At 45.3% G+C, this 22887-nt stretch overlaps 1 protein-coding gene across 1 annotated transcript; it reads left to right on the top strand.

Moving 5' to 3' along the window:
* The first annotated feature begins 4256 nt into the window (after nt 1-4256).
* On the top strand, nt 4257-12796 carry nudt14 (nudix (nucleoside diphosphate linked moiety X)-type motif 14). The gene is made up of 5 exons (XM_068753988.1): nt 4257-4385; nt 8652-8695; nt 10879-10943; nt 11524-11818; nt 12547-12796. The coding sequence occupies exons 1-5, from the start codon at nt 4305-4307 to the stop codon at nt 12794-12796; spliced, it is 735 nt and encodes a 244-aa protein (XP_068610089.1). The 5' UTR covers nt 4257-4304.
* The last annotated feature ends 10091 nt before the right edge of the window (nt 12797-22887 follow it).

The following is a 22887-nucleotide window of genomic DNA, read 5'->3' as shown; positions in this document are numbered from 1 at the left end:
TTAGATGAAATTAAATGGTCACCTATTGTCAACGCTCCAAATGTCTAATTCTGTAAAGAGGAACATTTGGCCTCAGGCAACCTTGTTCAAATCTGTTTAGGCACAGATCCAGGAGCAGTATTTCAGCCTAATGACCCATCAGTGGGGGGGGGGGGGGTTGAAGGTGGTAGGATTAGTTTTGGAAGATGGAAACATGCCTTAGGTGTTTCCTGATGTATTGAAGTCATGGATCAACCCGGACGCCATCAAAGATGCATATTTAATTTAAGCTTAGATCTGAGTTTGTAGGTCATGAGAGGGTGAAGGTTTCCAAAAACCAAAATTACGTGAACAGTGACACCATAAAAAAACAAAACGTTAATGGGAAATGTCGTTAAAAGCCGTTTTACAGACCATCCCACGAGATCCCATTGAGCCGCCGCACAATGGGTTTATCCCTAAAGCGTTAGGTTCACGCAGAACCACAACGTGGCTGGAGGACAAGAATGAAACGGATCCCGTGGTAGGCGGGACTCGGGGAAGTGTTGAGCACCATTGTTCACCGAATCAGCCACTGTGTGACATAGAAAATAGGGCGATAAAAAAAACAAAAAAAACACGCGTCCACTTAATTTAGTGTCTTAAACTGCTGCAGGAGCGAATAGACAATGAAAGATCAAGAAGAGAGAATTAAATTTAAGCCTGTAAAGTTACAGAAACAGTAAATAAGTGCTTTTTAAAGTTCTCCACATGGGTGGATATTTAAAAATAGAAGCTCTCATACCCCTATTTCCACTCTTCTGCTGGGTGGTGGATATCTGGATATTGATTTTGTATTGATAGTGAAACATGAGCCCTGTCCACACACACACACACACACACACACACACACACTTCAGATGTCGCTCCATCGTAAGCCTTGCTGGGGGCATCGAGGTAGCATCTTAATTGGTTCTTCCAGGTAGGTGATTAGCTCTGATGGCATGTACTCCTATACAGATGCGAATGACGGGGCCACAGCCCCCCCCTCACCCCAATCACCAACACACACACACACACACACATACACACACACCTGCACATACACACCGATCCAAGCAAAGGCTGCATGTGGTCCAAGGAGTCGCGGTATTCTCCCCAGCAAAAGACAATGGTGTGTCTGCCTTGTTAAAATAGACTCCCTCTCCGCAGGGGGGGGGGGGGGGGGGGGGCAGCAGCTGTCCCATAGTATCAGACTTCAATGGTCCAAGCCGCTCATCCAGTCCAGCTTTTTTAAACTCTCATCGGGACACGTCTACATCTCATTAGCAGCAGAATACGGCAGAAGTGCTGCTTTGAACCCTTAATCTCTGAGCGAGGACGCCCCCCCCCCCCCCCCCCAGAGCTTGTAGACACTTCTTAGATGACACCTTAAAATACATGAATTAAAATCTGTGTTGATGGCTTCAAAACAATCAACTGAGATTTTGGCATTAAATATATATATTTAGTGCTGTTTGAGTCTTATCGCTACCCCCCCCCCCTATAAAACATTTATGTCTAAAACATCTGAAATGTTATTAATAAGTGATTATTGTTGCATCACTCCTTCATCTTTATCAAATGACTGAGATGTGACTCCCATCTGAATTCAGACGACCGGCGCATTTTGCCACAGGAGCTTCACCTCCTTTCGGCCGCATTCCATCCAGGTTCTATTTGTAACCATGAGCAAGCACCAAGAATCCCAGCTGACAGATGGCATTGTGGGTAAGCTTGCCTGTTCTTTCAGAGAATAATAATAATGACCGGGACAATAATTCTGACCTTGTTTGGTGGAGCTCATCCTGAGGCCGACAGAGGATGAGCTCCGTGCCACACACACACACCTTGCTGCATCGCTACACTGTTGTGTATTTTATGCAGTATTCCAATGCATTAAGTATTACTGGTGTGTGGCTGCTCTGCTGCTTTTTGTCGATTTATTTATTTTTTAAACTTGAGAGATTAATATTCTTTATACGGCGGCTCCTTGTCCAGACTCCCGGTCGGGGGGATACTGACCATCTTGACCCCCACCTGATTCTGCTCACAGAGGTGCGGCAGCCGCCTTTACTAAGAGCATTCCTCGAGCCGTCGTCCTAAATCCCCGCTTGACCCTGGCTGATAAACCAAGCTATGGATAGACCCCCTCAAAATAAGGGTTAATATGAACTTTCCACCGCCACAAATGGTCCTCCAGGGGACGATGCTAACGTGGAGGCTAAGCGTTTATGGAGTCCCATAAGACCCATGTGCTGTAACCAGAATCCTACATTTATATCAGCCAATAATATCATCGTATCTTCTCAAACTGGACAAGAACACATTGAAACGTATTCATGAAATTGCATTTGCTCAAGGGCACCTCAGCAGTGCTCTGAGGGTAAAACTGGCCCCTCTCTAGTCACATCCCTCATTTCGCCCAGGCTGGGACTTGAACCGGTGGACTTCTCCAGCCCATGCACTGTGTACGACGGGTTCGAACCCAAGAACTACAGACAGACAGGAAGTGAAGGTTTGGCCAGCGTCATGAGGCTCCAGGTTTGGTGTTAAGGTTGGATTCCATCACCCATCCTCAGACACCAACCGGCCGTGACTGATCCTGGACCAGCATGTCTGTGGAAGGACGGGATTAACACATCCTGGGCGCCTCAGAACCGGTTGATTAGATTTTTGGGAGGCATTCTGGTTGGGTGACGCTCGCATGAGGCCCCCCGTAGAGGATTAAGCACGACTGGGTTGTGAAGTAGTTGAGAGATGCATTTCTAGAGTTCACGACCTCTACGTTGATGAAACACGGTAATTAATCGAGCTATAAAAGTGTTCAAAGTTGTTCCACGAGGAAGTACGCTCCTCCATGTTCCTTCAGCAAACGGATTAATAATACACCTTCTTTTGGATTTAAATAACCGTAAAGGTTGTCGGGAATACTGACAAATACAAAACTGTACAGACTTTATAATTATTTTCTCCTCATTATTTCATTTCCATCCGTCTGCTGTAATAGATTCTACATGCTCCTTCTGAGTGTTGCAACAAACCAGTGCAGGGTGATGATGCTCAATGATGCCCCCCCCCCCACCCACTTGCCCAGCGTCTTATCGTACCCTGCAGCTTGCCTGGATCGGGCAATATAAATGGGACCTGCCCCAGAGGAGGGACGGGCCGGTTCCGCTTTTGGGTTGGAGCATTGTTTCGTCTGGGTCGTGTATTTATTTAGGTGTAAATCAGCTTGCAGCGAGTGTTACGTCCTGCCCTTGTGTGGTCGGCCGGTGGGCTGAGACATGTGCTGCTGCTGGAGGAAGTCAAACCCACCGGGATTGGAGCGCCGTAGATTGTTTTGCCATTATGAGGCTGTTGTTGATGTGAGGCGTGACATCATGCAGCCTCTTGGCATCAGGGCGGGGGCCGGTGAGAAAAAGCCTCCACACCCATTCTTTTCATTGATTATTCTGCACAGTGGAGGAGGCTGGATTTCTCATCATGATTTGTACTTTCCCTCCCCAACGCTGACACTCTCCTGTCACAGAGCGCGCCTGATCCTTTCCTCCGCCCGTCCCAGATTCTTCACTTCCACATTCTCCATCACTCTGCACTTTTGACCCTCAGTACTTGGAAGTCCTCTCCCTTCTTTACGTCTATCCCTTGAGGGGGGCAGAAACGGAGATAGTCATCACAACTCTCTCCGGCTCAATCCCCCCCCCCCCCCCTTTTTTTGTCCACCTACGTTGTACATATTATGTGTCTTTTTTAATTTATTGTTATTTTGCATCAATTGAGTAATTTAATATTAGTTTTATTGGTATTGTTAAATGTCGATGATTTATGTACTAAGGACTTTCAACGGAAACAAGACCGCAAGGGCTTTTTTGAAATACTCCTCTTAGACAGGATGTTTGACTGTACTTATACTGTAATACATACTATTCTTTGACTGTACTTGTACTCTAACATTCTATCTAATAAATATATTCATCATCATCAACTCCACTGTTCCCTAATCAATGTTTACTTTCTATATTGTACACTTCTGCCTGAATGATTCAATTCATGTAAAGATAAAGATTCTTTATAATTCTAATTAGAGTTCAATTATTAATAGTTCATACACGCAATACTTTTGACCACTTCCATTAGCGTTCAGGCTTTAATGGTCATCATGAGGGAAACGCGCTCCTGGCCGCTGTCGCGCTTTTCTTGTCACATGTCCTCTCCCGGACTCCGTAGACATTCCTTCGCTGTCAGTGTGCGCGGTGACAGACGATCATCGCCGAGCCGCAAAAAAAGAAATCCAGCTGCAAACTATGGAAGAGATCAATAACATTGAAGTCGTTCCGTGCACAGAATCCAACTACTTAAAGCCGTTCCGGGTGAACTACAACCAGGTGAGTTGTTGTCTAATAACCGCTGACAGGATGCGGGATGCTCCAGGCTAGCCCAACCCCCCCCTCCTCCCTATTCAAACATGCTAGCATAACAAGAAGCTAATTTAAAACTTAAGCCATAAACGGCAACAGCAAATAATCGGATCCGCATCGAACGCGGTTTAATAAACCGACGCGTCCGCTGCGTTTTCGCGGACGGGCAGTTGTTGCTCGATTGTTTTTTTTCTTTAGCCAAAAGCGGCTAAAAGCTAGCATGCTAAGGCTAGGTCGCTCGCTCTTTTCGTTAGCTCCATGCTTCGCATCAGCTTTAATGAGATGCAGATAACGCGCCGGTGCGTGACGGAGGGCGGCAGGTCACGTGACTCGTTGATCGCGCTAATATTCAGATCGAATCCCGCCGTGTGAACGCAAGGCTTGTTGTGTGTGTGTGTGTGTGTGTGTGTGTGTGTGTGTGGTGTCAGTTTAGCTAAATGCTAAATGCTGCATTGTGGAGATTGTTCAAGTACTATTTGGTATTTGTATTTAAATCTTTTATTTAAATAGAATTTTTTTTTTTATAAAAGTCTGTGTATTTCAGAAATACTACAGGGAAATGTGTATAAAGCCAGCACAGCTTATTTGGCATAATAATAGTTGTCGAATAATTTAAAAGTGCAGTTTTAGCGTGTCTCTTTGTCTCACAGCGGTGATCATAACGCCTGATGTTAACAAATGCGTTGTTGTTTAAAGAATTCAATGGAAAATGGTTTCAGACGAGTCTTTTTTTGCATCACTTTGCACGTCTGTCTGCTGATAACACGAAAACCTCGACTGCCTTGAAGCACACGTTTAATTTTTCCACTCGTCACAAAATAAACGTGACCGGATGAAGCCATTCGAAAGCGGCGGTGGAAGTGAAAGTGGAATCAGTAATGGGAACATTTTCTCCGTTATGATGTCCATCCATCTTTGACTGACATTCTGTTATTGTTTATCCGAGTCTTCCTCTTCTGTGTGTTCTGAAAGGACCCCCCCCCCACCGCCCGCCCCCAAAACATCGCCTTCACTCCAGGATGGATGTATTTTTAGATTTTAAAAATATTTGTGCTATTCTTTCTCTCTTCCTGGCAGCTGCTATGTGGGGATCTAAAATAGGCGCCGTGGTGCAGAGTAGATGTTATTCAAACGGACTAAAACGATGATGTCTGTAAACTGCAGATGAAAACGGGCTGTTGTAGCTCGTCTGACTAAGTCTGGGTTTGAAGCAAAACTCATTTTAAATGATCCTGGCAAAAATTAAAACAATCTTGGTAATTGAAATATTGCATAAAGAGATTTGATTGCTCTAAAAATCCAAGGGGCTTTTTTTTTGTGGTGTTGCGCTTCAATTTAGAAAACCCAAGTCCTCGTGTGGAGAGGAGTCACTGAGGAGGGTTTTTCCCCCATTCGGGGTTCACACCTTTGTCAGAAGAGGTGGGAGTTAATCTTATCAAGAGAATAGCGGAACGGCTAAGACAGCAGATGGACAACAAAGGGGGAGGGGGGGGGGACGGGGGACGGTGGTGGACTCCCTCTCGGTTCTGTCCTCCCTTTCATCCTCACCACCGCTCCTGGTGCAGCCGGGGAATGGCTGCTCTGGGACTCCCACACAAAGGCTTTTCAATCGCACTCGGGGAGCATCTCTACCCCCCCCCCCAAAAAAAACCTTTGTATTGCTCACCGGTACATCTGCGGGCCGGCCTCTGGTCACCAACCTGCATCCTGGTCACCCTCACAGACACGACTTCGACATGTTGATCACGTCATACATGAGAGGCTCTGTTCATTCGTCTCTCACTGACGCCAGGAGACGCCTCTCGTCCCCGTTTCCTCGTGCTCCCGTTCAGTCAAAGCAGGATAATTACCTTCAATTCATTCATTATTATTACTTGAATTATTCATCTGGCCCCCCCAAAACACCTTCAGGGAATATTATTTATTATGTTTCATTGTAACTCAACTTCGACTCAACTCAGTGCTAAGCTAACTTTATATCCTGGCAGAGTGTGCGTGCCTGATCCTGGCTTTTGGCGCTTGCGGCTAGGCGTTGCTAACCAGAATGTTTTAACACTGTGGATCCATCGTTTCACTCATTATTAGCCAATCGGTGGTTGCAGGTGCCGATCATTAGTTCACCTGTGGCAGCGAGCGTGTGACAGCTCTGCTACCTTTTTGTGGAGGTTGGCGACAAGACGATTAAAAAAATAAATAAATGGCGAGCGCATGTGGAGATTCTAAGCGTGCTTTTGTACATGAGAGTGGGAGTGGAGTTTTTTTTTTCTTCCTGCTGCAGCTGCCAGCTTTATAGTGCAGTCTGTGCATAGGAGGTGTGTGTGTGCGTGTGTGTGTGTGTGTGTGTGATAGTCGTTAGACTTTAAGCACCTAAAAGATCAAGACCATACATCCCTCCTTACAATAGCCATTCACACGAGGGTCTGTCATTTCTGATGCCGATAGCCAGAGGCACCACATTCATTTCAAGGCCCGGTGTCGCCCGTTCCTGCGTTCCTTCCTCTCTGTCTTTTGCCCCCCCTCGGGTCGCTCCCTCCCAACGGGCTAATCTCTCTGTTGTAATCCATGTCGGCCATGATCCTCTGTCTCCCCTGGGCCATTCAAGATGTCCCCGCCCCCTTTTTCTCAGCAAGTGGCCCGGGTAATGAGGGGAACCCTGCCATCTGTGAGCGGTGGCAGGATATAAGTGTGTGTGTGTGTTCAGTTTTAAAGTATTTGGTTTGGAAAGGTGATGTGTCATCTTTTTCCTGTCTGATCTCATAATCCAGATGTTTCTTCCTTCTTCTCTCGCTGCTCCACACTTCCTTAACCCCGAAGAGACTTTGATCTGACTTGCTCTTCCCTTCTCTGAAAGACCAGCTTGGAAGTGATGTTTATCATCAGCTTTTAAACCCCCCCCCCCCCCCCCCTTCATTTTCACACCTTTTCTATTTGCGCCGAAAAGCTATTTCACATCACGCCGAAGGAGTCTAAATTTGAAAAGGCGTCTTTTTGTCCTCCGTTTTGTCTTTTCCATTCATTCGACGCCTGGGTTTTTTTCAAGAATCACGCAGCCCGGGCATTGAGTTTGTAAAAGGAATCAAGCTGACTCACTCTTGACTTATTTTGATGATTTGAATTTCTTCAAACTTGCTCAATTCAGGAAGTTATTAATCGATGATTTATTTGATCTGTTTTCCTGTTCGGAGCAGGATTACCAGCAAATTCCCATTTATATGCCGGCTCTAGTTTTTTTTCCTGTTTTGGATCTGACTGAGTCTGAATGACACCGACCCGAACAAACCGCTCACAGTCGAGCTCCGAAGATTCGCCACGAGGAAAAGTCTTTTGTCTCATCCAATTACCAACATAAGAAGCGTGTCTCCACCTGAGCCGCGACAGGTGATTCATCACGCACGGGGTGGGTCTCTGGGAGGAATGGAGGCATGTGAGACGCGCACGCTTCTGTTGACACGAGCGAAGCGATTACACCTGGAAGCCGCGCCTTCCGTGACGAGGCTTCAGAGTCTTGGATGATGCCCAAAAACGAACTCGCAGCGGACGCGCGGGTTCCTGCGTTCGTGGGCATGCTGAGAAAACAGGCGGTGCGCTCGAGCCGCTGAGGAGTCGCGGGGACGGCCTTCCCAGAGCGTCTTTCCCTGCTCGAATGTCTCATGCGTGCACAGGAAGGACGTGACACGACCGCTGTTGTGCAGGGGACGCCACGGCAACGTCTAAATGTACTTTAACGCCACAGCGCGATGGCTAACGGTGCGTGATGGTGCATTATGCGGGCTTGGCTTCACACCGAGGCCCGGGGGCTGCGGCCCGCGAGGTCACGCACTGGTCTCCGGGTCATTCTCTTTGTGTTTCTGTTCCCTGAGTTTGTTGCAGAGAGGCTGAAGCCCCCCCCGACCAGTTTATGGCGGACATCCCTGTCCACACGCCATGTTGTGTATTTGTGTTGTTACACTGTTATTACACGTCTGCTATAATTATGTGATAAAGCACAAGTAACTCTTCAACCCCAACTGTTTGTGTGGCCGTTAATCATCAGATAATGTTTTTAATTCAGTTGATTGATAACTTCCGGGTGATAAAGCTGAACTGCGCCGTGCGTGATGCTTCGCGTCTGCACACGCGCGGGGTGTTTCGACGGGCCCGAGCGAGCGTCTGTTTCGGCGCTGAAACGAATCCGAGGCGAGCCGTCGTCCTTTGACGCGCTTGTTTACCCTGTTTTTTTGTATTTGTTCACAGAACGGCACAAAGAAATCCTGGGACTTCATGCGAACCCATGACAGGTAAAAAGACCATTCATTTCTGGACACACACGATCCGAGCGGTAAGGCGCTCGGTTTGCTCCGGTTCTGACCTTTTCCGTCTCTGAATCGTTCATCTAAGCGTTTCTGCCTCTGCTTTTTGTGTCCCGGACAAACCAAAGCAGACCTGTTTTTTTTTTTTGTGACGTGTTATTCTACTGTTTCTAAATGTCTGAGCTCCACGGGGCCACTGTAAAGAAATGTCACACCTTTGTGATAACCCCCCCCCCCCTCACCCACCCAGCTCCTACTTCCTGTTTTAGGGTAATGCCCTGAGGGAAGTCCTGGGTCATTTAAACCTCCTTTCCTCCACTCTTTACCCAAAGAGAGGTCCTTGTGAGAAATGGTCCCACTGAGACGCCGGCGGTAAACCTCAAACCAAGACCGAGTGTTGTTTTGAATTTTTGTTAAAGCGGGCAGAACATTCTCTTCTCGGTGGGACTATCGTCACGTTTCAGGTGCCCTGTGGAAAAACACGAGAGACGGGTCTGTGGGTAATGTCCTGTAAAATATGTAAATGTGCAGTTTTGGTCCTTTTTCCTCCTCCTGAAGCGAATAAATGTAAATTCCGTGCAAGCTGTTTCTACATTCTGGACCGGCTTCGATGGATTCCATCAAGAATCAGGAAAGCCTAGAAGTGAGGAAGGTAAATCTTGGGCATCAGTGGGACGTTCCTTTTCGGGCAACGACCCCCTCAGACTTCAGAAGTCCCGGCTCAATTCTGGAGTCCATCACAGTCGTCTGATTGACTCATAGAAGATCTCCGGTGGAATTTGAAGAAGGTGGTTGCAGAACTGTCCTATAGTAACCAAGTAGCGTCCCAAGCGTCTTGGACAGTGATGCTTAATTCCTACTGAATCTACAAGAAGACGTTTTATTCCCGATAATGGAGGACACATTCCACACAGCAGAACCTGTTTCTGTCCTCCTCACGCCTGGTGATGATGATGATGATGATGTTTTCATACTCCAATCATTAGTCACCTTCGCCCTGCTCCTCTTCCGTCTCCGGTAACTCGGTTGTCCCCGCCGTCCGGCTCACAAGCCCCCGCAGAGGGGAGGCTTAACGGTGCGTGAACATTCCTGAGTGCCCGTTTAGCTTCTCGGTTTAACCATTAAAGGTTTTCTTTTTTCAGCGGGAAGCTTTAGAGTAGCAGTAATGATGTGGAACAGCACCACAAGACCTGGACCGGCCTTAGGGGACAGTTTCCCATCTACTGCCCCCCCCCGAGCGTCCCACTTTTAGACCGATCCACACTCGTTCACTCCAGTGGGACATTTTCATCCTGTCACAAATATCCCTGCTGCTCTTACATTGCCCTGCTTTTTTTTTTTTTAGAATAGATGTTGGACTTCCACTTGAAATATCTGTGATATTAAATTGGCGTCGGTCCCGGCGCCATTGGGAGGCAAGTTCTATCGGCGATGTCCTTGTTCCCTCTCCCCATGGGAAAGGCAGGGCAGGGTTTCCTGCTGCCTCTTATGCATCCGCTTTCCCGGGTCTCCAGTCTCCCACGTGCAGGACATCACACCCGACGCCGGTGCTCTGGAGTCCGTCGTTTGAATCTGGAGTAATCCAATCCTTTTATATCCAAATGGTCTCTCGTTTTTTTGAGCTCAAACCAGCATCATTTCCGTGTCCTTAGCGCACTCTGGACTTGCTGTTGCGCTGGGGTCGCTGGGATGGCGTCCTCCTCTGTGGCGTCGCTTGGAAATAAGATCGAGGCGTAAATCGATATGGAGAAACGATTGGCTGCAGATAATCTGAGTGTTTGAGCGGAGCAGTCGTCGGTTAAATGAGAGGATTGACTTGTCAATGTGTCCTAATGACTCCTAATCTCGTTGTATATCCACTATGCAATGACAATAAAGGCTTTCTATTCTATAAGGGTTTTCTATTCCATCTCATTATTAATGATGGAAGGAAGGATCTTTAGTTTTTTTTAAAGATTCTGTTTCAGATTCACAAGCAAAACACAAAAAATTCAAAATCCTCCCCGACCTTGTTTTTTATTTTTATTTAATTGACCCCCGGACACCTGGTTGTTTTTAGAGCTAGTTTCTGCCTCGTGTCCACCTTTGGGGTCGGATTGGGGGTGGGGGGGGGGGCATCACGGGAAGCAGAAGAAGCTGTCTGAGTTAACGAAGGTTCTTTTTCTTTTCAGTGTATCGGTGCTGATCTTCAACACGACCTCGCACTGTTTTGTTCTCGTCAAGCAATTCCGTCCTGGTGAGTTTTCACCGTACGAAACACACAAGGCTGGCTCGGTGGAATTCCAGCTATGTTTGGAATGTATGGGTCCGTAGCGTACAGCTACGCGCGCCGCTAACGTGGCTCGAGAGAAGTGTTTATTCTGCTTCAAGAAAGGAAACCAGTCGATTGCAATCCCTGTTCTTTCAACTGGATCTGAGTAACAATGCAGACTCCTAAATAGAGCCGCGGTTGCGAAGCAGCCCTTAAGCCCCTTTGTCCGACGCTCCTGGGACCGTTCCACACCGCGCTGAGCTAAATTGGAGGAAGTCTGGGCATTGATATATTTATTTCCTCTCCTCCTTCATTGCTGTTGTCCCTTATCTTGAAAAGGAATCTTGTTGGTAGGCAACCGAACGAGACATGAGACATTTGTTTTCATACAGGGAGTGGACCGTTGTGGAGTCGGCTCATTTGTGACGAACAATAAAGTTAAGGGATCCTTCGGCGGGTTCACGCCAGTGTAAATACGTTTAACATCTGAAAGATGAGACCTGATTGGTTGATCGTCTGCGACACTGACCGAAAATCTCACGTCTCTGTCCTTCGCTTCCGCCAGCTGTATTCATGTGTGAGTGGGAAAGGGCCAAAACGCAGCCGTCCCAGTCCGTCGAGAAGGCCGAGGAGGGCGCCGCCGAGGCCGCCGGGCCCGAGTCCCAGGAGGGCCAGCCGGCCTTAGAGGGGGGCAGCTCGTCTCAGTGGCCCCCGGCGTCAGCGGGGGTCACCTACGAGCTCTGCGCCGGACTGGTGGACAAGCCCGGCCTCTCCCTGGAGGAGATCGCCCGGCAGGAGGTGCTGGAGGAATGCGGCTACGACGTGCCCGCCTCCAAACTGAAGAGGATCACTTCTTACAGGTGAGACTTCTTTAAATTAGCGTGGCTAACGCGGAGCAGCACCTGGGCCGCTATGACTGATGAGGCTGCATTTGATTTGACTTGGACACATCCTCCAGATTTGTTAGTGTCGTCTATGCACTGTTGTTATGTGTGGGCTTGCTTCCATTAAATGCACCAGGTATCGTCTTAACCCTCATGACCCCTATGAGGATGTAGTTTAACCGTCTGGCGGATTTCTGCGTCGTTAGTGGCAGCTTGAGGTTTCAATTACAAAGAATTCCCTCACAAATAGCCGGCGTGTTCTGTGTCTACTGTATATTTTCTGTGTTGGTGGCACTGGAAAAGACTGCACAAAGTCCTGCATGTCATGTTAAGCTTTGTGTGTGTGTTTGCATTTACTTTAAAGCTATATATATATATATATAAAATAAGTATTTAACTAACAAGGCACAGGAGATTCCTAATGTAGTTCTGGATTTGTATCGATGGTGGTGTAGTTTTGAACCTCAGGGGGGGAAAAAAAATTCTGGAAAGGAAGGCCATTTAAGGATGTGTTGAGAAGTTAGCCTAGCTTAGCATAAAAAGCTTTTGGTCTCTATATTTTGGTCCTTAAGCTAAGCTAATCTAATAACCTCCTGAGGGGGGGGGGAGGCATTAGTTTGAGTCACATTGTGCTCAATGCTAACTTCCTAACTTGAAGAATGACTGTGGTGATGATCATTTCTGTCCACTTTCCCCACGCGCAGGTCGGGCGTAGGCGTCACGGGCTGCAAGCAGACCATGTTCTACGCCGAGGTGTCCGACGACAACTGCGTGAGCGCCGGCGGAGGTGAGCCACGCGAGGGCGAGCTCATCGAGGTGGTGAAAGTCCCGCTGCACGAGGCCATGACTTTTGCGTACAACGAGCGCGTGCCCAAAACCGTGGGCGTCATCTTTAGTTTTATCTGGTTCCATAATAACATGTCTCCCAAGTACAAGATCTCCACCAATGTGTAACTGACGTCAGGCGACCCTCTTTATACCGTTTAGTCCAAATGGAGTCAAGCACTGGCCCAACACGTCCACCCAGCGGCGCGTCATCCTGTATTGCCTTTTCTTTTGCTTATTGGTACACGATGAACAGGTTACCCTTAAGTTTCGTCCATGTTTTACCTCCTTTTTCATTATATGTGGTCTTAACAAAAATACAATGTGGTCTCAAAAACACATTTTGCCGCAGCTTCTGGCATTTTTTTTTTTGTTTGTTCTTGAATTATCTCGTCATTTATTTACGTGCCATCTGTTTCAAACGGCTGCTCCTCACCGATTTCACTTGCCTGCCCTCGATTAAAGGAATACTCCACTGCTGTTAGCGTAGCATCAGGATGTAGCCTGTGCAGTCTCATTTAATTGCCCACCTAGCGTGCTAACACCGGGCTTCCCTTTATGCAAACATATCTGCCAGCCCAATCCGGAGTATTCTTTTTCCATCGGCACCATTTTAGTTTTTACCTGTCAATCATCACTTCAACCATTAGAGACGACGCTAAAAAGTGGAATATTCATTTAATCTAAGATCCAGTAATGCAAAAACGACGCTAGTAAATGGAGGGGCCTCGTATTGGATGCGTTTCAACTGCCACCAGTTCAAGAATGCCTCACTTGAGTTCGACACCATCATAGTACACCCAAAATATCCCCCCCCCCCCCCCCAAGTCGACATGATTCTTTATTCTATTAGCAGACGATATGAATTGGATTTTATTTAATATGTCATTTTGGAGGACAAGCGATTGACATGGAGTTGATTTAATTCATTTAAAAAACTTTTTTTTGATCCTCATAATCCTAACATCCATAGGTAGTTCATAAGATACCTGGCATGTTCAGGTTGCAGTTTTGGGCATAAATTAGATTATTTAAAGCAACTTTAAATAATGTTTTTTTAATTTATTTTTTAATCATAATTCATTCTGGAGGCTCATTGTAGTAAATCTTAGCTGGACATCAACAAACAAACCCGTTTGCACGAGGCGAGTCTCTGCAGCAGTTCACCCAGATCTCAGGTGGAATCAGGCCGGATCTCTGGATGTGACGACGACAGTGTGTAGTAATAGTGTCACATTTAAAAATCACACTTCAAGGAACACCTTTGTTCTATATTTTAGGTTGTTTGTTGTTTTATTCTGAAAAGGGCTGGTACTTCTATTGTTAATTAACTCCCTCGCCGGATGATGAGCATTGTTGTCTGCAGAACCCCCCCCCCCACCCAATTTAAAACCAGGTGAGGAGGAAGTGCACCGCAGGTGTGCAGCTGCGACGACTCTGCGTGCCAGAGTTCAGCCCTCGAGAGGCGCAACGCGACAAGTCGAACGGGTACGGCGGGGTGGAATTTAACGGTTACGCTGTCGTCGCAATTTGATCTTTTGCTGACAGAAAAATGAAATGGAATAAGCTGTTTTGTAAAGTCATTTATTTTACACAAATCCCGAACGTCCGAGCTGCAGCCTAGTAAACATGAGCATCACTCCCAGTCTTTGGCTTTCTGAGCCAGACAATCAAATGTGAGCATTTGTCTCCCTTTTTTCGCATTAAATCAAGTAGACAGAATCTGAAACGTTTGGCTTCTCACACTTGGAGTGTGGAAGGATTTCCACGCGGACTGTAGGAATATATGCAGAACCTTTTAAGCCATATTTACACCCATTCATTGTCCTCGTCATCAAAGCTCTTATCCTCGATGCGGGATTGTATTGATCGCTGCTTGAAGGCGGGGTTATTTTATTGATTTGATTTAGTAATTGTTCTCTTAAAGGAAGAAATGAAACCTGATGAATAGAACTCATTGAGCCTAAATTATGGATGCAAGATTTTCAGCTATGAAACGAGCACTGGACCGCCTGTCGGCGTCGGTCCGATGATGTGCGTCGAGCCCTTTTTAAGGTTTAAGGCCAGTCTGTAACTTTATGTGCCTGTCAAATGTGGAGAACGACCATGTGACTTCTCTATTGGCTGGATTTATTTTTCTTGTAGGCGCTATTCTAAAAGAACTGGGTTTTTTTTTCTTCTCCTCGCCCGTAGGCTTCGTCAACCGGCAAGCCAAACCACCAGCACACAATTCCCCTCGACTTCTCAATTATCTGAGAGTGGAGTTCATTTAGCGAGCATCACACAGGGCAAACAGATGCCTTAAATGATTGACATGAGGAAAATAGAAGTGCCAATAGGGACACAAGCCCTTCAGGTTCGGCTGGTCGATCACCGTCTTTATATATAGGCAGTTGGAGCGTCTGAAGGGAAATGAAATATGCGAGACCTGCGTTTCACCTTCGTTCAGCCCTGTGAAGTCGAAACACAAAAGTTGATCTATTGTCAGATCTCCTGTCTTTTTATATTCAACCCTTTCTTATTACTTTAATAGGCTATTCAGGTTTAGCAGCTCTGTTTTTATAAACTCTGTTCAAATCCAGTGTGCGTTTTTCGTGCTTTAAATGCTACAGTTTAAGCTTTCGCCCTCGTAGTGTTGACGGTTAGCTTAGCATTGTTGCTTAAAACCGGGGCAACGGATTGCGCTTCTATTCATCATTAAGTTACATCTTACCTTTAAAAGGTACATTTTTATTCGGGTTTCTTACCAGATTATATTTAAACTGCAGCTAATAATTATATTCTGCTCCGTTTGGTTTGATTAATAAAATACAATCAGGAAAATAATCCTCTGAGAAGCCGCGAAACAAGCAATAACAATGGGATAATCGATGCTCTTTAGCTGTTAGCGGCTACGTTTAGCTACCAGCTTTCAACGCGATCCCTGTCCGTTAAGATATCCTAATGGCTGCAGGTGAGATCCTCCTTTTTTTTTTTTTTCTTCTTTTTGCTGTACGGCCGTTAGAATGTCATCAATCCTGAAAATCTGGCTCAAAAATATGTCCTGATGTTTTGTACTAGTCCTTTAAGTCTCCAGCGTAACATGCCTGATCTTGTCCTCGATGACAAGGTAAATGCACTTTGACAGTCCGGAGTGAGGTTGCAGACTGTGCCTCCGGTTAGCCATATGCTACTTCTACTGAATACTGACACAAATGTTCAAGGTTTTTAAACGGCTGTGTGTTTTGTGCTTGCCTCTGCTGGAGATTTTTTCCAATTAGCTCAGCATTGGACATTTCTACCTCCATCACTCAGGCACATAAGGAAAAACATTGTGTGTGTGTGTGCGTGTGTGTTTGCTTCTAAGACGAGGACACATCAGCTCCTCTGCAACATGTCAGAAATGTCAAAACTTCTCTACAGCAGAATATTTGATCCATAGGTCCGGGATTTACATTTTCTTTTTATTATTATAGATACTCCCATAGCTATGCTGTGATTGCTTCTTCAACTGTGGTTGTGTTTTTATTTTTTTGTCTTCTGTTCATGGTTTGTATGTTTGATTATCAGGGGGAAATGTGTGTAGTATTCTCAAATCAAAGATGTATTATTGACCAATTATAACCAGAATCGCTGTTGTGATGGATCACGCATCACCGCCGCTGATCTGCCCAGAATTCCTTTGGTTTCATTAAACATTTAAGCCTGGGAAAAAAGGAATTATTATTTCGGGTAAAGTTGCTAGCAGCAGCAGCTGAGTACTCGGATTAGCTGCTTCATGGTGACTTTAAAGTATAGCACATATTATATTCTGTTAGCAAGTGTAATATGTACTGAAAATACTGCACATAAAGCCGGTATGTGATAGAAGATATGGTCGAGACAAAAAAAATGTTTTCGTTTTTTTTAAATTTGTGTTTACAAATATATTCTTTGGGTGGGGGGGGGGCGTACATGCTCGAACGTTGCAGTTTCACAACTTTATCATGTATTATCTGCTTTATTAAGTGTATACATATTGTGGGCAGTGTTTTCAGTAATGTTTAAGTTTTTTATTTTATTTATTTATTACCTAAATGTTAAAATATTTAACTTTTGAAACACTTGGTACAAAGAAACATGATACTTTGCATGTGCACTATCTGTATTGGATTTAATTGCATTAAGTTGAAATAAATGGGTTTGATCCCAAAAATGACTTCTTTTTTTTTTGTCCGATAATAATCAAAAACGCAACATTTCAGGCTAACATATTCAGCTAATTGGCTACCGAGTAGTCTGCAAGAAACTGAAACCGACAATAGATGCTTGCTGCTTTTTTTTCCTTCTAGCCTCAGAAATGTTTTTAAGAATTCTCCGACAGAAACTGTGTGTATGAAGGTCTATTCTCTAAATGCACCCACACCCCATCCATTCATCTGTGAGAGGGTGGTGAGCCTGGGTGGATGGGACGGGTGCTTAAATTGCATCCCTATTGCTTTCATGTTGTAACTGGACACATGGGACGTCCCTGTCCTCCAGAGACCATCTGTGTTACTGCAGCAGATGGATCGCCACCCCTCTTTTTGAATGCAGTCCATTCATTCAGAGGACAAGACGAGATCCGTCACCGAAGTTTGAGCTCGGACACGCTAAAGTGCTCTACGCCCGGCCCGACTGTTTCCAGCACGCTCTCCATTTGTATGCAAATTAGATCTCGCACAAAAGAAAATATGTTTTTCTAACCTCTGCTAACCTGTGTCATAACAAATCTCCTGCACGTCCTGGTAGTTATTAGTTTGAAAATCAGATTATAGTCTAACAATTTAGACATTACTCAGTATTGTTAATGTTCTGCTTAACTCACTGAAATTATTTCCCTATGGTTTAAATAAAGAAATGTGAATACAATTTGCAGTGTTATACAGACACACAGACACACAACAAACCCACAATACATGCTGCATTTCTGGGCAAAAGTTTATAACTTTGAATTGACAGTTTTTTGATAGTTTAAATCAAATTATCAAGCTTTCCTCTATTGTAAAACATATTAAGGGTTTTGCGATAACTAATAATCAACATACAAGATTGTTTAAATACCTGACCTCCATAAAAAATGCAGAAAATGGGGGGAAAGAATTAATCAATGCTGATTATTTTATGAATCAGCGATTCATCATCAGACAGAAAACCTTTCATCTCCTACAGCAGGGAGATGACAGACGAGAGGAAGCGAGCAAAACAATAATCAAAAGTCCATCAGAGGAAGTAAAAAAAAACCTAAAGGGTGCTACCTTTCAATTCTATTGTCATTTGAGATTTAAAAGCTTAAGCTGGAACTGCCGTTACAAAAAAAAAAATCCGTTCCAAACTTTAAACAGGAAGAGCAAGACACAGAAGAAAGTGGCATTAACTTGCTGAACTGGTTAGCATCGGAACTGTGTTTTTTGCTGCACAATAGATCATTCACAAAAAAGTGTGTGTGTTTGTGCGTTCATATGGACTGTTCCCTGTTTTGCCCAGTGGTATTGAAACTACTTTGTGCTTTTCCAGTCAGTTTGGAAATGTCACTTCATCGCTCCTCGGAGCAGTAACGTGTCAGACCGAGCTCTCTGCATGCAGCTCTATCAGCAGAGCAGAACATGAGGGCATGAGAGGGTTGCACTCCAGCATCAGGGGTGAATACGTTTCATTTCATTTCATTTTCTAACCGCTTATTCCGTAATCGGGTCGCGGGCCAAGCTGGAGCCAATCCCAGCAGTCAATGGGCGAGAGGCAGGGGACACCCTGGACAAGCCGCCAGTTCATCGCAGGGCAACACAGAGACAGACAATCAGCCACACACACACTCACACCTACGGGCAATTTAGTGTCACCAATCAGCCTAGGCTGCATGTTTTTGGTGGTGGGAGGAAGCCGGAGAACCCGGAGAGAACCCACGCAGACACGGGGAGAACATGCAAACTCCTCACAGAATGGCCACAAGCCGGAGACGAACCTGCGACCATCTCGCTGTGAGGCAACAGTGCTTACCACTGCGCCGGGTGAATACGTGTCCCGTCTTATCGCGGCGGAAATGCATCCACGCACTCCATAGCTCACCCAACCGTGGGAATATGCGTCTTCATCTTCTTGCAGTCGGGTGTTTGTAGTACTATATCATGTGCGTCCCAAGATAACTATTTCTAGATAGTTATCTTAAATATCGGACAAGTTAGCTCATTCTAGTCTTGAAGTATCAAAGATACACAATATTAAAACCATCTTTTTTTTAGCTAGCTCGCTAAATATCTCCTTTCTGCTGGGACTTCAATCTGGGCCTCTTCTGCTAATGCCAGCATCTTATGACAGCTGTCTACTCATTTTAATAATTTGCGAGGCAGTGCTCACCAGGATTTGCATAACTGCCATACAGTATTAACTAAGGGTCGGCTATTGTCTGGTTATCTGCAGGAAAAGCTGCATTCCTCTCCTGGCCTCGGTGCAGGGCGTATTGTAGTTTCCCCATTCTTTCTAAAGCTGCACAAATAAATCTTTAGCGGCAACATTTTGAATGTGTTGGGGAAGGCATGGTTTTATTTGCCCTACAGGTGCCTAACAACTGCATTTGAAGACGCGCGTTATGTAGTAGAGCATTCAATGCTCTATGCACGGTCTTGAACTACAGAGCATTCCAGTATGAAAGCCCTTCTTGTAAATAATTAAGATAAAACATAATGGTTATCAGTGGAGATGAGACTAAGTGTACCACCTGTCCACAGGTAGCTACCACTCCACACAAGAATACTAATAAATTAGCTGCTTTTGTTGTTTTAGCAAAACAAACAAACATTAGCTATTTCTGTTTCCGCTTTATGCTGAAGAACTTTCAATGTTGGCAGTTCAAGGCTTTCTTAGATTGAAGTTTGGCCAATGACAAAGGAGCTTGAATGAATTCTCTAGGGAAATAAATTGCTATTGAACACTACCGGTGATGTGTGGTTTATGTGAACTGATCTCCATATTATGTGAGAGCTGATTCTTTCATATATATGCACTGCATAAATACACCTGCTAGGGAGTTAAAAAGAAAACACAGGACTCCGGCAAATGAGCGTCGAAGCGAAGCGGTGAGATCGTCATTAAGGCATGATGAAAAACAGCATGCCACAACCTTGACCCCTGCTGTCATTACAGACACACACAAAAACGCACACACTGAGTCCCAAAAAGATGCTTTAGAGATAAAAGAGAATCGACCGGTTAGCCGTATGTACAGAGACTGGAGATCTGAAAGGGGAAAAGCCATGAAAAATGGATGAGAGAAGAAATCCACTTCACCTCCCCCCTGGAGGCCAACAAACCCCCCACAGTGCGCCTACTCATAATCCTCTCTCCTCCTGCACACACACTCCTCGCTCCGTCCCTCACACACTTAGGTGATGTATGCAAATGACGGGACACGGTATTCATGGCTGATGTGTGGAGACGCAGCTTTTTAAAACAGCCTGGAAGCTAAAACTGTTAGCATTTTGCACCACATCCTCTTGTTGCTTGGATTCGTTTTTAATTGTATTTAATTACTTTTTTTTAATGCATTTTTTCATGCATTTTAAGCCGGTGGTGCCACAAAATGCTGTTGCTATCAGAAGTAAATTATGCACTTCATAACCAAGGGGGATGTGAGTTTCTGGGCTATTTTTACAATCCACCTTTGTATATAAGACCTGCTGACCAATCAGCATCTCTAAGACCCCGTAGTGGTCAAACAACACACACACACACTGTGTGACACACGGCTGCTTCACCACCCGAGGCTCTTTACAAGGTGTCATTCGACTTAAGGCACTCACACACTCGTGACAGCGTGTGAAGTGTTCCAGTCAGAGCGGCTGCAGCTGCTCAGGCTATCGGCGGCCTCCTTTAAGGCCTATCTGACAGGCTGGCAGTTGCCTGATGAGAGGGGGGTGGATGCACGGGGGGGGGGGTTCATATGCAGACTGATTGGCAGCTTCTTGTTGTCCTGTGTAACTTTGACGTTAGCATGGCGTGTGTAGCTAACACCGAAGCTTCATTCATGGGAACAAAATGTGGAGGTTATAGGATCACTCATATTTGTTTGTTTATCTGGTTTCAAGGCAGCTCATTGGTCCAGGAATCGACTGATTGATGTAGTTTCTGGATCGCCTTTCATTCTTCAGGATTGTGAAATGAGGCCTTTTTTTTAAATATATATATTTAGCAAATTAAAAATGAAAAATGTTTAAATATGGGGGATTCAAATACATAAATTTGACATCGGGTCCAATGTTTTCAGGTCACAATAGGTCGGCCGTGAGGTGGGGGGGAGGAGAAGACGCAGATTTGCTTCAAGTCAAATGGATTCTCATTGATGAAGCAGGTTTCATTGTTCCATGCTTTTAGGTGGTATTGTAGCAGAGTCACCATGGCGACACTGACACAGTGTGCTGCTAGGCCCTGTGTAAAAAGATCCAACAACAGATGATCTCCTCACTGCACGGAAAAGAAAGAAGTCCAGTCCTAGAAGGAGACAAAAAAAAAGTCCTTTGTCACCATACTAACTAAAGCCCTTAAAACAAGCCATGCGTAGCGCAGCTGTCACGGTTACATATTCTGCTGCGTGTATTATAAGTATTGATGACTATAAAGGTGCTTTGCAGCAATTGTTATCACTTATTTAAACATTAGCTGGGATGGTCCTTTAAAGTAGGACGACCCCCGGTGACCATTGCACCATCTGTCCAGAGGGATCAGGTCACCTGACCTCTATGTCAGGTGAAGCAGATATCCTAAATTGTAGACAAACGTGGCTCCTCATGTAAATGTTTGTTTCTGTGTGCGATGATGACACGCACACAGTGCAGCGTGAACGGTATTTGTGTGTGCTATGTGGGGGGGGCGTGACCAGATTGAAGGAAGTAAGGCACTTGTCAAAACAAATACAGTACGGAGATAAACTGGCACGCCATTAATGAAATGTGCTGCATGTTCTTTACTAATAGGAACCCGAGATGGGTGCAGGTAACGCAGGTGGAACTGATGAGGGTGTAAAAAAGGTTTGTTCTCTCATGTCCTCCACTGAAGAACAGTTCTGACCTATTTCTTCTTCATTTGAATATTTTACGCAACTTTATATTTCTCTCCTTTATCATAATTTGGATGTCAGAATTGTGCTTCAGGGTTCTGGTCACCTGAATATTATTATGAAACCTATTTTTCGTACATTTTGGACGGTAGAGGGCGCTCTAACCTGCTGCAATGCCCTGTATGGGGTTAACGTGGGGGTGGGGGTGGGGGGGGGGGTCTGCAGGGTTTAATGCCCCCAGAAGCTATTTGTTCTGGGGTAATTTTAATTTTTGGCCACTTTCAAACAAAAGGACAAACGAGGCCGACGCAAATGTTTTTTTTCCACATATCATTATAAATGACAACTAGATTAAAAGATAAAATAATAAATCATAATAAAATAAAATATACTAATAGAGATATTGTTATATAAACTGCTATCATGATGAAATTACATTAATCCCGGAAATGTAACCCATGTGCTGGGCTATTTTATTTCTTTTTTTTAAACTTTCGGTTCGAAATTCTTCTCAATGCTTGGAATGAAATCAAAGCAAACAATCTAATTAAATGTATTCCATATAAAGAGAGTCAAATTGAAGACAGCGCCACGTTTAATGGCCCTGCTCTTTATATAAAAAAAAAAAAAAATCCTTGCGGGTGCATTTAATTAAAGTCGTCCTCAGCTTTGTTCCCATGCTGTAATGAAGCTCAACACAAACCCTGCTATAATCCAAGTTTTCGGAGGAGGAGGAGGAGGAGGAGGAGGAGGAGGAGGGTATTATACTATTGTCCGCCTTCTTCACTCGGGTTGGCTCGGAGACTGCCCGCAGGCCAATTTGTCAGTGGTTTGTGGAGCTGCCAATCAAAGCGCGCGTCCTCTCCTCCGGCCGCGGCCGCGCGGAGCGTCTCAGTTGCTGCGTGGAGAGATTTGGCGAAGGGGGGGGGAGGTGGAAACACACACACACGCACACTCCTGTTCATGGACCATCACCACCGCCCGCTCACGCACATGTACGTCGGAGAAATGTGGATGCACACGCCGGAGCGAACACGCGTGTGAATATTTTTTATTTTTATTTAGTATTTTTTTTTTGTGCATGTCAGGAGAGGTGCAGCTGCTCGCCGGCTCCGCGGCTGTTTTGTCTTTTCCACGTCGCTTCTCTCTCATGTCACTCTAATTGATCGGAGGC

The sequence above is a fragment of the Brachionichthys hirsutus genome, chromosome 20 (assembly GCF_040956055.1).
Source record: "Brachionichthys hirsutus isolate HB-005 chromosome 20, CSIRO-AGI_Bhir_v1, whole genome shotgun sequence".
Lineage (NCBI taxonomy): Eukaryota > Metazoa > Chordata > Actinopteri > Lophiiformes > Brachionichthyidae > Brachionichthys > Brachionichthys hirsutus.
Note: the sequence above shows the minus strand (reverse complement) of the source record. Positions and strands in the feature narration are given on the sequence as shown.